Genomic DNA, 16765 nt, shown 5'->3' on the forward strand with positions numbered 1-16765 from the left:
GGCATTGCACACTGGCAAGGTCTTTGTTAGTATATATTATTTACATCAAGAGAATGCATAAATAAAATAGTTAATATCTCACAAAAAAATACAGGTTCTGTTAATTGGGTGTCGCAAACCAAGCTTTGTGTGCACAGCAAACCTGCACGGAGGGCACAACTTGGGTCCTGCCAGCCCAGGAGAAGGTGACGTGGCTGGGAGGGCAGGGGTCTCCTGGGGCAGGGGACAGGTCACAGCCCAGCTGAGTGCTCCTCCGGGGAGAATAGGGATATGTACCAAACTGGAAGTGCAAGCTTTGCTAGGGCTGGTGGTGGAAAGGTGAATCGCAGGATGGTTTGGGAGGGACGTTAAAGCCCATCTTGTTTCAATGCCCATGGGCAGGGACACCTTCCACTAGGCCAGGTTACCCAGGGAGCTTCCCAGGGGAGAAAATCCCAGAGCAGGCACGGAGCTGGTGGGAAAAGATACCAGAGGAAAACCCAGCACAGGCAGGCATTTTCCTTTTGGCTGCATCCTCCATCACCAGGGGCAGGAACACGCGTGCCCACGGGCTCAGACGCAGCAGCAGAGCGTGGAGCAGTCCAGCCTGGCGGGGGTCCCGGCACTCCCAGCCTTCTTGTTCTCCTTGGGCAGCAGCAGCACGAGGGCCATGGCCAGGGCACAGTGGTAGAAGCTGTGCACGTAGGTGTAATCCCACTCCTGCGGGCAGGGAGAGCGCCGTGAGAAGCGGGAGCAGCAGGGCCGGGGACATTAAATTTCTACAAGTAGCCGAAAGGAAGGGGATAAAAAAGATTCCTGAACCTTCTGCCTCCCTTTGCTGTCAGAGAAGAAAGGATTTCCAGTGAAAAAAGAACCCTAAAGCAAAGGGGATTTAACACGTTCTAATTTGCACATTTCCCGATTCTTGAATGAAGTGTTTCATTACCCCGCGAAGGACGCGGCGGCGAGGCTGGGGCGCGCGGGGAGGCGGCTTCTGCTAAGTGACATTTTTATGTTCTGCTAGAATTTGCAATTACTAAATGCTTTGAAAAATAATCCTTGGGGATGCCTGTGAGGTTGTATCTCGCAGCTCCCAAAGCACAGAGCAGCCGTAACGGCGGGGCTGAGCGCAGGCACGGCCGGCAGCTGTGTCGGGGGGTTATCGCCTGCCCGGCGGGACCCTTCCCAGCAGGATGGGGGGACTGGCCAGCAGCAGGAGGAGAAGGATGTAAACACAGCATCGAGTGCCCCTGGGAGTCACTGAGAGTCTTTTCTTTGGCGTGAGCCAGCTCTGGATCCGGCCATGCCTGGGTTGGATCCAGTCCCTGCCGCGTCGCTGTGAGGTGTCCTTAAGTCACCCGTGCCCAGTTTCCAAATAACCCTGCTCGCGCTTGACAAAGCCATTCTGAGGACCACGTGTGCCTGAGGAAAGCACATCCCCTGTCCTTGTCACTCACTGAATGGGGAAAAGAGAGCATCACCCTGTGTGCTACTTGCTGTCACACCTGCTCTGAATGGATCAGGGGATGGGGACAAGCATGGAGGGACCCTTGTCCCCAGCATGCCACCCCTGGAGCCCCACACCTGAGCTGGGTTTTGTGCAGGGCAGGATGCAGCCCAGTGCTGTGAGAGGGGCTGTCCCTCTCTTGGTGATGTCCCTAACACCTTGCAGAGTCAGGGAGGGTGAGTGTCACACAGGTACCTCAAAGAAGAACCTCAGCATCAGCGCCAGTGCCCCGAAACAGAAGCCAGGACCAATCTGTTGGGTGTAGACACTCTTGTCAGGATAGAGCCCTTTCTTCTCCTTCATCTTCTGCAGCTGGGAGGAAGGAGAGAGCACACCAAGTGGATTCACCTGGATTTAGCTGGCTGCTCCACCCTCATTCCTTGTAATAACACATTTTTTTTAAATATTCAGCCCCAAAGCCAGCTCAGGTAGAGTGTGCCCTCACAAACCCAGCTGTAGGAGAGCAGATCCCAGCACAGCATCTGCAGGCTGGAGGATGCAGGGTGTTCCCATGCCTTGGTCTCCTCCTTGCCCATCCTCTCCCTGTGGTGGCCACTTGCTTTTAGCTGCTGGCTTAGTGACAGTTCATAACTGAGACTTGCACCACTGTATTTCCACGATGTTTGGCATCATCTTTCTGCAATTTTTATCCCATCACTCCTGCAGTGGCTTCCCCACCTCACTCCCAGCTGGGTCCACAGCACAGTGGGACACAGACTGCAGCACTGTGCCCGACTGTCCCAGCTGGATTCAGGCAGACTGCAGACAGATTCCTCCCCACTTTATCACTGTGGTTTTATCCACATCTTCCCCAGATCTGGGGCAGTTTACCAGATCCCTCTGCCTCTGAGTAGCTGTAAAAACTCCATAAATACGTTCCTGCTGATTAGAAATGCAGGGACAGCAGATGTGGTAGATTGCTCAGACCGATCGAATCTGGCATTTATCACCGAGGCTGCTGTCTGCCTTCTGCTCAGGTTGAAGGAGGAATCACTGTGAGACTGAGAGCTGCACCGTGAGGAGGAAATCCCTGGCACGGGTTCAGCCCTTTCCCCAGCAGGAGCACCCCACAGGGCCCGTCCTGCCCCACGTACCCATCTGACCGTGATCACCAGCACGGCCGTCCCGATGGGGCCCGAGTAGACGCCGTAGCCCCAGCGGTCGTGGTAGATCCTCACGGCGATGGTGAGGACGCCAAACATGATGAAGGTCGATCTCTTGGGCTCGTCAAACTCTGCCAGGGCTGAGGGACGGAGAAGAGGAAGAACCAGCTCACAGGCCCCCTTTTACAGCTGCTTCCCTAAAGCCTTCCTGGGGTCTCTCCCCCCCTGCCCTGGGGTTGTATTAATGTGTGGTTTACTCTTCTCATGTCACACTGCTGGGGAAACTGAGGCACGTGGGGCAAAGCAAACCATCCTGAGGCATTTGAGTGGTGGGTCCAGGAGATGATTGTTGGGTTTTTATTTCAGTGTTGTATGGGAGAGGTTAAAGGAGATTCCCTGCCCAGAGGAGCTGCGGCTGCCCCATCCCTGGAAGTGTTCCAGGTCAGGTTGGATGGGGCTTGGAGCAACCTGGGATAGTGGAAGGGGTCACTGTCCATGGCAGGGGCTGGAACAAGGTGATCTTTAAATTCCCTTCCCACTTTAAACCACTCTATGATTTCCCCTTTCCTTGCCCCAGAATTCAGAAGCGATTGCAAAAACCCTCATGCCCTGTGAGCCCACAATCAGCTCTTGGGTTCATCCTCCATCTCCAGCCTTCCCAAACTTTCTAGCTCACTCTGGCACGGGCTCCAACACCCCAGAGCAGTGGGGCTCCCCCACTGATGCCATGGGGTCCCAGCTGCCCAGCCACACCAGCACCTGCCTGGGCTTTGCAAGCTGGAAGTCGCCAGTGTGAGTAAATTATTAGAGGCTTTTGTTTAGCACAGAATGGGGTAATAACTGATAAAAGTTATGGATCCCAGTGGGCTCCATGCTTTTCCAGCTTGCACAGCTGTGTTATGGCTGTCCTGGATTTGCATTCCGGGAAGTTTGCCCGAGGGTCTGCGTCCGCACATGTGCACTGGGGCTTTACAAGCCACAGTGAGAGGCTTCCCTGGGCTTCAGTCACCACACCTTCCATGTCCTTGGATCGTGCTTTTATAGGGAGTTTGGCTAAGGGATAATGTCCGCATGTTAATCTCTGTTGTTTCCCAGAGGGTCAATATTTTAAACCTCCTAGTCCAGGATTTGTATTTTTTTGTGAGGTTTCTGAACGCAGTAATGAAGCAATCAAGTTGAATTTTGCTGCAAGGAGCCAAAGTGTCTGGATCAGCTCTGACCTACCCTGACACTGCTGTTATCCACTGAAAATGCCCTTTGGAAATGATTTGCCTCGTTGCCTTTTCTAGCTGAGCAGAGAGAGCGCTGAGGTGCCCTGGGCAGTGGGGGAGCCCCCCTTGGGACTCACATTTTGATGGGACAGAGCCATTCCTAAGGGTAATATTTCCTCCACATATTTTTCCCTGAATGGTAAATTGATCCTATTGCATGCCCTGGAAGGGGGGTGCTCCTGCATCCTCACAGGATGAATTTGCCCAGCTGAGGGGTCTTACCCCTGCTTGTGCTGGGTTCTGAGGCTGCAGGAACCCCATCCCTGCTGGAGGTCCTGCACCATCTGCCATGGTGGGGCAGAAGGGAAAATCCTGTGGCCATTTTGGGGCTGACTTCAGCTTTTCATGGGGAGAAATGGAAACTCTGTCTGGAATGGGCACTGGTTAGAAATGGTCCAAATTTTTGGGCAAGACCTTTGTTTGTTGGAACATCTCTCTCCCCTGACCCAGCTCTCTTCTCCTGCCATCAATAATTGCATCTTTTCAAAACTCATGGTGACAAAATGGGAAAATGATAGGTTTGAACTTTTTGTCTTCCTCATTTTTTTTTTGTTTCCATTATATTTTGTTTTGGTGGTAAATAAGGAACAAAATGAGGAAAAAGAGAGTGAAGCGAATGTGGGGAAAAGGAAAACTGAATAACAGGGCAAGGGGTGGGATTTATAGTAAAAAGGAAGTGAAATAAATTTCTGCTTTTTCTAAGCAGATCTAATATTCCCATCAGCCCAGCCCAGGCTTTTGATAAACCAGGAAGTTATATTTGTTTTGACTAAACCACTTTGATTCTCATGCTACCAAGGGAAGTGGGAGATTCTGCATTTCTTAATGCCCCTGAGTGAGGCAAGACAGGCTGATGGGCCTGATATGGGGAAAATGAGCAGAAATGGGAAATTCCCTGGTATATGAGGTTTCAGATTCAGTCATCTCATAGTCTTGTCCTGCCTTGAACTACAGCACAAGGTTGCCAGTGTTTTATTGTCATTTGAAGCAGAGGACATGTGTGAGAGCTGGTGCAGGCAGAGGAACACCTGACCAACAGCACCAGCAGGTGCCTCTTTATCTCCAGGAATAAAATGTCCCCAGCCACCACTCAATTGGTCTGGACCCCACCAATTACAAAGACTTTCCAAGGTGTTAGTGATACAAAACTGGATTAATCCTGGGCACAGGCTGACTTCCACAAAGGACAATTTCAGTGGCAGCTCAGGTGGCGCTCAGAACGAGCGGCATTTCTGGGGACTGTCCCCACTGACTGTCCCATCAGCCATCCTGACAAATCCAGCCCTTCCTGCCACTGGTGCAGCTCTCAGGAGCCACAACAGACCAGTTCTTACCCATCAGGGACACCCAGATGGACAGGGCTGTTCCGTAGATGCTGAAGTACTCCAGGATGTCGTAGCGCATAAAGCACAGCACTGATAAACCAGGGCCGTCACAAAGGTGGTAAAACTATTCAAAAAGAAAAAAAATTATCAGAAAACCAGTTTCTTACCCACTTACCAGTAAGGTAAAGGCTCTATCAACTGGTTTGAAATAGTGTAGCTGCTGAGAGGATGGCCAGCCAGGCCAGAACAGTGTCAGCTACAGCAGGATCACTGATATGCAGTAATGAATATATTTGAGTGATAATGTCATCGTTCCCAGTTGCAAATTGCCCAAGAATCAGCATTCTTCTCTTTTAGTACAAACTAAGACAGGCTTTAATTTGCCTCTTGGCCAGAATTTGCAATCTGATGACCAAGCTGCTTTGAGCTGGGCGCTGGGGGACGGCCTCTCCAGCAGAAGGAGGACTCTGGGGTTGTGGTTTTAATTGCGAAAGATTCTTGTAAAACAATTCAGAATGAGCATCCTGATGAAATGTGCATGGATGCCAGGTCACTGTCCAGGCTAAAAGGGTTTATATGGCCAGACTCTGAATGCTGGGGAATTCACTCATTAGTGCATTCCCTTAAAAATCGCCAGTTCCTGCCCATTAACTCATTGATTAAGTTATTTGCAAAAAACCCCATGGTCATGCAACGTAAACGAAGACCACTCCAAGAAACCTTTTCCAGTGCAATCAGAGGAATGCTCCCGGTGTTTGCCTGGCTCTCTCCCTTTCCTGCCAGCCCTCAGCCCTGCAGGTTTTGCAGTGGCAGCACCAGGCAGCTCTGCTGTTCCTGAAGAAGTCCCTGCTCCGCTTGGCTGGGCGCCCTTGGAACGCTGCTCGCTGTCACGGCCTGGTGGGGATGCTGATATAATTTATAATGGGAATTGCTGCGAGCCCTCTGGCTGCCTGCAGCTTCTAGAAAAGATTGCACCACGGCTGTAACTCTTCTCCCTGCTTGAGATTGGGCTCGGGGAGTCTGGAGCCCGGGGGGAAGAAAGGGTGGAAGGCAGAGCGTGTTCCTGGCACTCGTCTGCCACGGCCATGTGCTTTCACTGCTCTGTTCAGCTCTCCTGCTGGAGGAGGAGTGGGATGCTACAAAAGCAACAGCAGCAGCTGCTGCCCTTCCAACCCCCTCCCCACCATGCTGGCAGCTGCCTCTCCTCCTTTCCCTTCTTTCCCTTCCCCTCTCAGGGAGATTTTTCTTCTTCAATCTCTTCGGAGAGGACCTGTTCCACCTCCCATCGAAACCTGTGCCAATTTTCCTACTGGCTTCTTGAGGAGGTGGAGCAGACACAGACCCAGTGCAAAATGAAATTGTAGATGTCTGGCTTCCCTGGGGAGCTGGGGTGGGGGGCTCAGGGATATTTTCATATTAACTGCTCCTGTAGTTTTTATAGAACTGGCAGAATTTCTCCCCCTGCATTGCGGTTTAATCAGCTCAAATGGTCAAGGATGTTCTGTGGATCCTTAATAGGAGACCAAGCTGATTTTGAGCCATGTGGGAGAGCTTTTCTCACTGGGAAGATCCTTTCTCTACTCCCTGCCTCAGTTTCTCTGTACAAGGAACATGCCAGCCCTAATGAGATGCCTTGAGATGGATGGGGATTATTGGGAAATGCAACATCAGCTGGGTTGCTGAGCTGTTTCCTTCATATTCTTCAGCAGATCATTGAAATGTAGTCAAACAGGAGATTTTTTTCCAGTGGGAATGCTGCTTTGGGTGCTCAGCTGGTGTCTGTATGGAGTAACTTAGCAGGGATACAAAGCCCAGGGCAGCACATGGCTGGGAGCAGGAACAGGAATATTTTATATATGTACAGACATTTCTTCACTTGTTATTTCCACACAAAGGAAGGCCAGGGAAACAGCCTGGTAAAAGACCCATTTCAACCCACAAAGGGTTAATAATTATTGTATTTCAGTCTGTTTTAGTCTCTCCTTTCCCAGTGCAGAAACTCCCCTGACTCCAGCATTGCTCCCATCCCCAGCTGACAATTGCAAAATCAATAATTTGACTACTATGTGCTTTTGGCTAAAATGACAGAGGCAGAGCAAGAGATTCTGGAGGCAATTTAAAGCCTAAATTCAGCATGGCCACTTAGCAGCTGTAAAACAAAGAGAAAAGCCAGCTCCAAAGCATTGCAAATCAGTCAAGGCTCTTTGCACCCAGACCTTCTCCCTAATCTCAGCCATAAAACACCACTAAATCTCTGTAAGACCACACTGTAGGACGTCCTAAACTGGAGCATCAGCTGCTCAGCACCACACATGGTGGGAAATAACTGGAAAAGGATATTTTAGGGGTTGTGCTGGCTGCTCTTGGGTGAATCAGCTTCTCAGTGCTACAGGGGGCATCTGGGAGGATAAAACATGCAGGTAGAGGGGAAATTGAGCACTTACCGCCACGAAGAACATGGTGAAGAAGTAAACCATGGCTTCCATGTGGAAACGCCGCTTGGCCGCGATGCTGATGGTGGGGAGGAAGACCAAGGAGCTGAGGGTGGGCAGAAGGAGCTTGGCCACCAGCGAGCCCATGGGTGCCTCGTGGGCCAGCAGCTCCTGGGAGCAGGGCAGGAATGGTGGAGGGAGCAGTGGGGAGTGTGCTTTAAAGTTTAAATGCCCTCATGGCAGGGAACAGCTGCCACCGCCACAGCCCTCGCTGCTGCCTCATCCCAAATTCCTGACACAGCCGGTGGCTCCGGGCAGCAGATGCTCTGTGCCCCCAAAACTGGCCTGGGTGTTTCTAAAGGAGGAAAAGGGAGTGTTGTCCTTGCACGCCTTGTGCTGGGTGTTGGATTTGGGCGCATGGTGGGTGAGCTCGGGCTCTGGGTTTGCTCGCTCCTCATGGGGACATCCCAACCCTACACCCTGCTGTCCCTGTGCTGAGCCTCGTCAGTGCTGCTGGAGCAGTCCTGCAGGGAAATCCATCTTCTTTCCTCACAAAGTGGAGGGGCAGGCACTGATCTGTCCCCTCTGGTGGCCAGGGATAGGACCTGGCACTGTCCTGTGCGGGGTCAGGAGCTGAACTTCGTGATCCCTGTAGATCCCTTGCATTATTTCATTATTCTCTGCTCTACATTTCCACATAGGAAGAACTGGTATGTGGCAGGCCCTAGGGTTTTTTTAAACAGTGGGATGTATCCTACAACCTTTATACACTTGAGAAACGCACACCAAGCTCCAAACCTGCCTTTTATTTCCCCACCTGGGGACAGACACGGGGTAGCTGGTGCGACACAGCACCCAAGGCCTGCTGCCAGTGCCTACGTGCCCTCCGTGGGGCTCAGTGCAGCCACATTTCCCAGCCATGCCCTCAGCCTCTGCAGCCTGGCCACCTCCAGGAGCTCTGTCTGAAATTCAGGAGCCGAGCGTCTCCGGGCTGGAGGAATTCGAGCGGATTGTCGTGCGGAGCAGGAAAAGCTGGAGGAAAGGAAACCAAAATCCAAGCGGCGTTCGGGGCTGCTAATCCACTCAGTGGTTCTCTCTTTTATTATGACTTTTTATTATATCGCTGCTGCTCCCCCCCTGCGTTAATATCTTTTCCTTGGAGCCTCGCAGGGATTCTCGGCATCCTTTCGGCACAGCTGTTCCCGGGACACGGGCGGCAGGAATGCTCCGCTTGAGCAAGCGCCTTTGTGGCTGCGGCTTTGGGGAGGAGGCTGGGAGCTCTGATAGCAGCCACCAGCTCCGGGGCTGATAGGACGGGCTGGCCTCTCCCCCGGGAGGGGGTCTGGAGCAAAAACAGGCACGCACGGATAAAAAAAAAAATATTCTTTAAAAATATTCTTTAAAACCACTGCAGGACGTTGGAGGGGGAGTGAGGGGTGTGTGTGTGTGTGTGTGTGCAGAGAATGGCACAGAGCATTGACACAGAGCATTAAAGCATTGACTCTGTGCCCAGAGCCTTCCCTGGGGCTCAGATGAGCTGGGTAGGGCTCCCGTTTTTAGCTGATACTGCAGGAACCATCCACATTCCCCATCCACATTCCCCATCCACATTCCCCATCCACATTCCCTGGCTGGCTGCAGGCATCGTCCCTCGGCGGGATGCTGCCCACACCACATCTCCAGCCGCCCTCCTGCCTGGGCAGGCTATAAACTTACCACAAAACTCTGCAGAACTGAATCTTGACCAATAAATATTGAAAAACCCCGGTGTCCCTGTTTACTGTGAAAATGAATCCCTCCAAGCCAGCACATTAAATACCCTGGTGCTCCCCAGGTGTCCAGCCCTGAGCTGAAAGCAGAGCTCCAGCACAGCCCAGAGTGCCCAGCTCCTTTTTTGGGCCATATCCTCAGATGAATCCATTATTCTGTGTCCAGGATCTGCTTGGACCAAGGACGGTGCCATGGGGCACAGCAGGGCTTGTCCTCATGGGGGTTTTGAGCAGATTTGGGGTTAAGAGGGGGTTGCACAAAATATTTTGCATCCCTGGCTATGAAAACATCATCTGCCCTGCTTTTGTGGCCATGAGATGGATGTGAGAGAGGTGAAAGCACAGCTCCAAACCTGCTGCTGAGGGCAAACCTCCATGTCTGGGTGCAAAGCAGCCCCCACAGAACACGGCAGCTGTGCTACCAGGGTGGTGGCTGTGCACAAGGCAAACACATCAGGTGAAAAATGCCATCAGGCAGTTGTTAAATACATCTCCTCACCCCAACCCTTTGCCCAAAATCCAGCTGGCTCCCACTGGAAAGGAAACCCCGTTGGCTGCTGGATGCAGCAAGTGCCAGCCATGGCAGGCACTCCCCAAGCAGGGAAGTGTTGGAGCTCTCAGGAGCAAGAAAACATTCCACAGGTTGTTGGGGTTTTTATTCTATTTTTTTTTTAATTTTTTTACTCTCCCAGCTGCACACCCTGGGCTGCTGGTTGGGTTGCTGCCAGCGCTGTAGGCATGGGGGGGAAAACAAACTCCCATCAGGTTGCACACATGTTTCAGCTATTATTGAAAAAGAGCCCCCAAAATAAATGGGGAGGAGAGGGGCAGGCAGGTGGTGAGCTCCTGGCAGGAGCTGCTGCTGCTGCTTTAAAAGGTCTTTGTTCACTGCGAACACCGCGGTGCAGACGTGGGTTGGGCAAACCTTCCCGGGAAGGAACCCAAAAAACAAAGGGCCAGGACTTTGTTCCTTCTTTCCTAAACAGGTAGGAAATGGAGAAAGAGCAAATTTTAGCTCCTGGAGTTTAAGTGCTGCTGGAAAGGGAATTTTAAAACCTGCATTCCACAGGGCTAATTTCGTGTGGATCGGCGTGCACGCAGGAACGGTGATATATATGGCTGAAAAGTGGCTCCCAGATGCCAAACCCAGGTTCTGGTATGCTGTCCTGGATCCTTCCAGGGTAACATTAACCATGGCTTGCTGCAAGCCCTTCTACCCTTTCAACTCAGACGTTGCAGTGGAGGAAAGAGACACAGAGAGTTTTGTTTTATTTTTAATACGAGGGTGATGGTTCGAAAGCAGTGTGTGTTGGAACAGGGGCTGAGGGGGCTGTGCCAGCTGAGAGGATTGAGAGTATTTTCTCCTTGGGGTGAGTATGGGATGATCTTTCATCTGCCTGTGCTGCAGACTGGGTCAGAATTGAAACCTGCTCAGCAGAGTGTCACCAGTCAGTGCCAGGCTGGAGATACTGGTGATAATGACTCAAAAACAAAGAGTGAAGCTGCAGTTCTACCTGGGGTGGCACTTTGGTGCTGCAAAGTGTTTTTTACCACTTCATTGCTTCAGAGTTTAATTTTTTATCCCCACAACCCAGCTGATGGTGAGAGGCTGGATGGTGGCCTCCCTCATGTGACAGAGTCCTGAACAATGTGACAACCATGGCACCATCCAGTTTGTGATGATTTCCTGCCTTTTTTTGATCGAGAATCCTCCTGGTGTGGAAGCACCTGGTGCAGGAGTGGAGCAGCCCACGGGCACGAGCCCTTTCCTGGCTAGCTGGAGAAGGGATGGCAGCAGCACCTGGATAAAACACCTCTCCCCATCCACTGCTTGGGGCTGGAGGTGAGATCCTGATGTGGGGAACAATTTCTGGCCAGGTGGAGCCCAGACACAGCCCTGGCACCAGGGAAAGGAGTCCCACAAAGGCAGAGCCACCAGCTGGGCTGGAGCCCTGCTCAGCCACTGCTGCAGCCCCAGCTCTGATCACCCAGCCCCAGCCCTGCCAAAGCACCTGCATCCTCCTCGTTTTATTAGTGGAATAAATTGCCACTTAAAATATCCATTCTCCCTAAGGCCTGGCCTCATTTGAGGCAGCTTTAGCTGAATACTTACCCTTAAAAAAAAAAAAATCCCCCTTCCTGTCTCCTTGTTCAATAAACCTATTATGCATATTGCTCTCAGGTATTCCTGCTGCTGTTTTCCTTAGGGTTTTTTCACTCTTCCCTTTCCTCTCAGCCCTGTCATGGCCCATGACAAGCATGTCACCATTAATGATGAGGATATCTGATTTCTTGTCACCACTTTTCCATTGCTCCTACCTTTGGGATGTCCTGGGGTGGCCCCCCACTGACAAATTCATGGAGGCAGTGCAGGGGTTTATTGCTCATTTCATGGTGTTTAATGGGTTTTTTTTACAGTCATAACTCCTGGAGCCTAGTAACGACGTTGAGGGTCTCAGCTCTCACCCTGTTGGTCACAAAAATGTCATTTTCTGCAGAGAAACGCTTGAAGCTGTGATGCTTCAAGGCTCAACATCCAAAAAGGGAATGAAACCAGTCTTAGGGGTTTTGGGGAGTCTGACTCACAGATTTTGAATGCCTGTGGTTGGCAGGGCTGCATAGCTGATGGCCCTCAGCACAATACTGCTCAACTTCCATGGCAGACTCATTCCATTCAAAGAAAAGCCTTTGTACTTTTTTTTTTCTCCAATCTTTGAATAGCTAAAATTTTGAACCGAGCTTGACTTGCCTGGAAACTCCTCCAGGTTCTTGCAGGAGTGTGCAACCTTTGGGGACAGGTAAGCTTGAAGTCTGCACAGAAAAAAAGAGGCTCTTGAAACCATTGAAACTCCACAGCAACCATACCTGGGGTCACTGCGGTCACTTGTGGCTTTCAAACTGCCCAGAGACATTTTTCACAGGAATCTGATGGTGGGAGCAGCTCGGTGGCTTTGGCTGGTTCAGTTTGACTCAACATTTTGCAAAGCCTCACGCCAAGATGCCATAAATCAGCCCCATGCCCAGTGTGTGGGGACACGCAGGGATGAGCTGCCTTGCCCAACACTGCGCCGCAGGTCACTCTGCAAGGGACCAAAGAACACTTCTGCCTCTAAAGAACGCTTCTTTTGGTCTCCTCTTGCGTGTTTTACTCACCCAGTGGTGGGCCACAGCTGCAGCCCTTGGCTGCCGGGGGCTTTTTGGGGGGCTTTGATCCCCTTGGTGAAGTTCTGGTCGTGCAGGGACCTCACACGCTCAGGGTACAGCTTTCATCTGCCCATGCCACACCAGTCTGGGCTGGAAACAACTGCAGAAGTGTCAAACAAATGCATCGGTTCTGCAGTCAGGATGAAAAAGGAGGAAAATCAACCAGTTGTCTCATACCTGAGGGAAGATGGAGCTGCAGGGGGGCCTTGGGCAAACAGATTCCTGACCATGCTCACACTCCTGGACCTGGGCAGGAATTTTGGGGAGCCTGCTACAGCAGAGCCATCACATCTGCTGTGCCAGGAAAGGGCTGATCTGGCTGGGAAAGTGGTGCTGAAGCTCCATATCCATGGCTCTGGCTCACCAAGAGGAGATCCTGTGATACAGAGTTCATGGAGTTCTCATTCCAAGGATGTGCTTGGGGCTCAGGGGTGCTGGGGGTCAGCTCCAGCAGGTCCAAGGCTGGTGCTTGGGTCAGGATGGAAAAGTGTCCTGCCATGGGAAGCACAGGGAAGAGGTCAGTGTGTCCTGCCTGGATCAGAGCGGGCTGTCACTCTCTGCTCCAGGCTGAGTGAGGTCCCTCTGCCCCTGCAAAGGGATCCCCCAGCCCTCCCTCTCTCCTGATCCTGCAGAACCCCGAGTTTGTCCTCTCAGCTGAGCATCCCTGGCTCCTCCAGCAGCCCCAGTGCCCAGCCCAGGGATCTGCTGAACTCCTTTCAGCCAGGGAATCTCCTTTCCTCCACAGCCTCTTCTCTGGTCAAACCAGCAGCCATTGGAGCGTCTGCTGCTGCTTCGGGTTTTTTGCACTCTGAATTCTGGGGTGGAAAAGCCTGGCAGCCTCCTGGGACAGGGCTGTCCTGTGTCCCTTGGGGTGGCTGCTCTGTGTCTCTTGGAGTGGCTGCTCTGTGTCCCCTAGAGTACCTGCTCTGTGTCCCCCAGGGTACCTGCTCTGTGTCACTCAGGGTACCTGCTCTGTGTCCCTTGGGGTACCTGCTCTGTGTCCCTCAAGGTGGCTGCTCTGTGTCCCTTGGGGTGGCTGCTCTGTGTCCCTCAAGGTCCCTGCTCTGTGTCCCTCAAGGTCCCTGCTCTGTTTCACTCAGGGTACCTGCTCTGTGTCCCTTGGGGTACCTGCTCTGTGTCCCTCAAGGTGGCTGCTCTGTGTCCCTTGGGGTGGCTGCTCTGTGTCCCCCAGGGGTGGCTGCTCTGTGTCCCTCAAGGTGGCTGCTCTGTGTCCCTTGGGGTCCCTGCTCTGTGTCACTCAGGGTACCTGCTCTGTGTCCCTTGGGGTACCTGCTCTGTGTCCCTTGGGGTGGCTGCTCTGTGTCCCTCAAGGTGGCTGCTCTGTGTCACTCAGGGTCCCTGCTCTGTGTCCCTCAAGGTCCCTGCTCTGTGTCCCCCAGGGTGGCTGTCACCCACCGTGTCCTGGGGCAGTGGCAGGAGTGAATGCCCAGCAGTGAATGCCCAGGATTGCTGCTCTGCCTCTCCCAAGTGCCGGATGCAGAGAGCAGAGCTGGATAAGGGACTCTCATCCAAACCCCAAATTTCCCTGGGAAAGTCCAACACTGTGAGCCCTCAGTGACCGTCCCGGGTGGGAAAGGCTCTCGCTGTCCATGCAGGTGCATCTTGTCTCAATTTACTGTGAGCCCAAAAGCAGTAAATAACATCTGCAAATCATTTCTAACGCTCCAGCCAAAACCCGGGAGATAAAACCCGCTGTTGTCCGAGCCTGGCCGGCCGTGATTAATGCAGTACCTGCAGCAACAGCCCCGGGGCTTTGGGGACACCGCTGTCCCCGGGGTTTTGGGGTGGCAGCATTGAAGCTGCGGGGTTTGGCCGATGTGAAACTCGTGTTTTGGATCTGCTCCGTGCTGCAGTGTGTTCTCGGGGCTGGTCGGGCTCCCATCGAGGCGATGGCATCGCTCCTGCTGATTTCACGGGGCCGGGGCGGGGCTGTGCGGGCCGCCAGGGATAACACTGTGATTTATGGCAGCAATCAGTTGCCACTAGGAGCTGGTTAGGAATTTTCCGATGAAACGGGGATTGCGTCAGAAACCGCTGAGTCATCTCAACTGTTTCATAAAAAAAAAAAAAAAAAAAGAAAAAAAGAAAAAATACTATATTAAAAAAAAAAAAAATCTTTTGGCTTTGATGAACTTTTGGTGAAGCACAGACTGAGTGTGTCTCGCCTGCTGCCGGCTCCCCCAGATCAGCATTCCCAGCCTCTGGCATTGCTCCTCCAGCCTGGGACAGGCTGTGAGGTCACCCAGGGATGGCATCTCCTGGGCTGTCACCTCCTGCCCATCCCCGGGGCTGGGGGATGCTGGGGCTCACAGGGATCCAGGCTGCTCTGGCGTTTTCAATGTGAAATAATAATTCGATGCTTTTAAAACCTCTCGTGTTCAGACTTTTCCCTCCTGGTTGTTCCAAAACGGAAAGGGTTTTCTCCTGCATGTCTCGGGCTGGGATATTTTGAAATGCAGGAGTTGGGTGAACTCAAGTGCTAAATTTTCCCAGCGTCCTGGTCACAGCCAACCGATGGAAAATTGAAAGTTGCAAATCAACCTGGCTGGGTAAATTAGAACAGGCTGGCAGACATTTAGCCAAACAGAAAAGGAGACTTCATTTCCCATGTAATTTTTTTGGGACGGATTCTCTGTCACACAGACATCCCTGGGAGGACTGGATCCAAATTAACAACGCTGGGATTTCTGCAGGGTACAGGGAGCTGTGAGGGAAACTGTGCCCATGGTGGGGGGACAGTCACCTCAGGGCCCTGCAGATGGGTGCCCCTGGCCTGTGGCAAATGGTGACAGGGCTGAATGTCACCCTCAAATCCAGGAACAGCCAGAGGGACAACATGCAGTGCAGTGCCCTGCTGGGGTTTGCACTGTGCAGGGAGGGAAGGAGGAAAGGCTGGAGCTGAAACATGTCTGGAGGGATGTAGGAACTGTTCAGGTGGGCTCCTCAGAGCTGCTGGGATGTGCTGAGGAAGGCACGGGAATGAATGTCACCACATTTGACACATACAGACCTCAGAATGCAGACAGATGGATCATATATCAAATATAGATTGCACACACTGTGGCTGTGGCCTTCTTCCCCACAGGCTTTTCTCCCAGACACACAAACACAGATCAGACACGACCTGTGCGTGGCTGTTACTGAGCCAGGGGATTTGTCCCCACTAAAAATGGCTCTTGACGTGCCCCAAACCAATTTTCTGACCCCATTTTCTGCATGGCACAAAACTATTTCAAGCAGCAAGACTGGGCACTGAGCTTGACCAAACAGCACCATAAGCACAGAACCTTGAGGATTTGGCTCATTTTCCAGCAGCAAGTGAAGTGAAAAGCCTGGCAGACCATTTCCCTGGCCATCCCAGAGGCAGCACGTGGCTGCACAATGCCCGTGGAGGCACCGGCAGATTTTTGGTGATTTGATGATGGGGTGGGAGCAGCAGGTCCCGTTCTGCCGCCCGAGGAGGGGAGAGCAGCATCCTCCGGGGGATGCCGGGGTAGAAAAGTGCAGCATCCTCCGAGGGTGCCGGGGAGTGGAGCATCCTCCCAGGGAGTGCCCAGGGACGGGGAAAAGCGGAGCATCCTCCTGTGTGGGGGAAAAGCAGAGCATCCTCCAGGGTGGGGGGAAAAGCAGAGCATCCTCCTGTGTGGGGGAAAAGCGGAGCATCCTCCTGTGTGGGGGAAAAGCAGAGCATCCTCCAGGGTGGGGGGAAAAGCGGAGCATCCTGCAGGGTGGGGGAAAAGCGGAGCATCCTCCTGTGTGGGGGAAAAGCGGAGCATCCTGCAGGGTGGGGGAAAAGCGGAGCATCCTCCAGGGTGGGGGGAAAAGCGGAGCATCCTCCTGTGTGGGGGAAAAGCGGAGCATCCTCCAGGGTGGGGGGAAAAGCGGAGCATCTTCCCGGGGAGGGGGGGAAGCAGAGCATCCTCCAGGGTGCGGGGAAAAGCGGAGCATCCTCCAGAGGATCCCTGGGGATTGGGAGCACAGCATCCTCCCGGGGTTTCCCTGCCTTGCGTGGACCAGCGGGAACGCATGCGTGCGGTGCGGGCTCTCCCCGCCTGTGCCCCCCCGGTCTCGCCTCAGGAAACCGGCTGGCGGCCGCGGGCCGGCGCCGGGGGAGGCGAGGGGTTAACCGGGGTGGGGGCATCCCGGGCCGAGAG

The 16765-nt window shown here is 52.9% G+C and overlaps 1 protein-coding gene across 1 annotated transcript; it reads right to left on the reverse strand.

Moving 5' to 3' along the window:
• Positions 1–552: 552 nt before the first annotated feature.
• Positions 553–7764, reverse strand: MYMK (myomaker, myoblast fusion factor). Its single transcript, XM_063174819.1, has 5 exons — positions 7630–7764; positions 5195–5309; positions 2581–2729; positions 1682–1798; positions 553–699 (listed from the first exon to the last, which is right to left on the reverse strand). Exons 1-5 carry the CDS (start codon positions 7762–7764, stop codon positions 553–555), a joined length of 663 nt encoding a protein of 220 aa, XP_063030889.1.
• Positions 7765–16765: the final 9001 nt, after the last annotated feature.

This window comes from Melospiza melodia, chromosome 22, assembly GCF_035770615.1.
Source record: "Melospiza melodia melodia isolate bMelMel2 chromosome 22, bMelMel2.pri, whole genome shotgun sequence".
NCBI lineage: Eukaryota > Metazoa > Chordata > Aves > Passeriformes > Passerellidae > Melospiza > Melospiza melodia.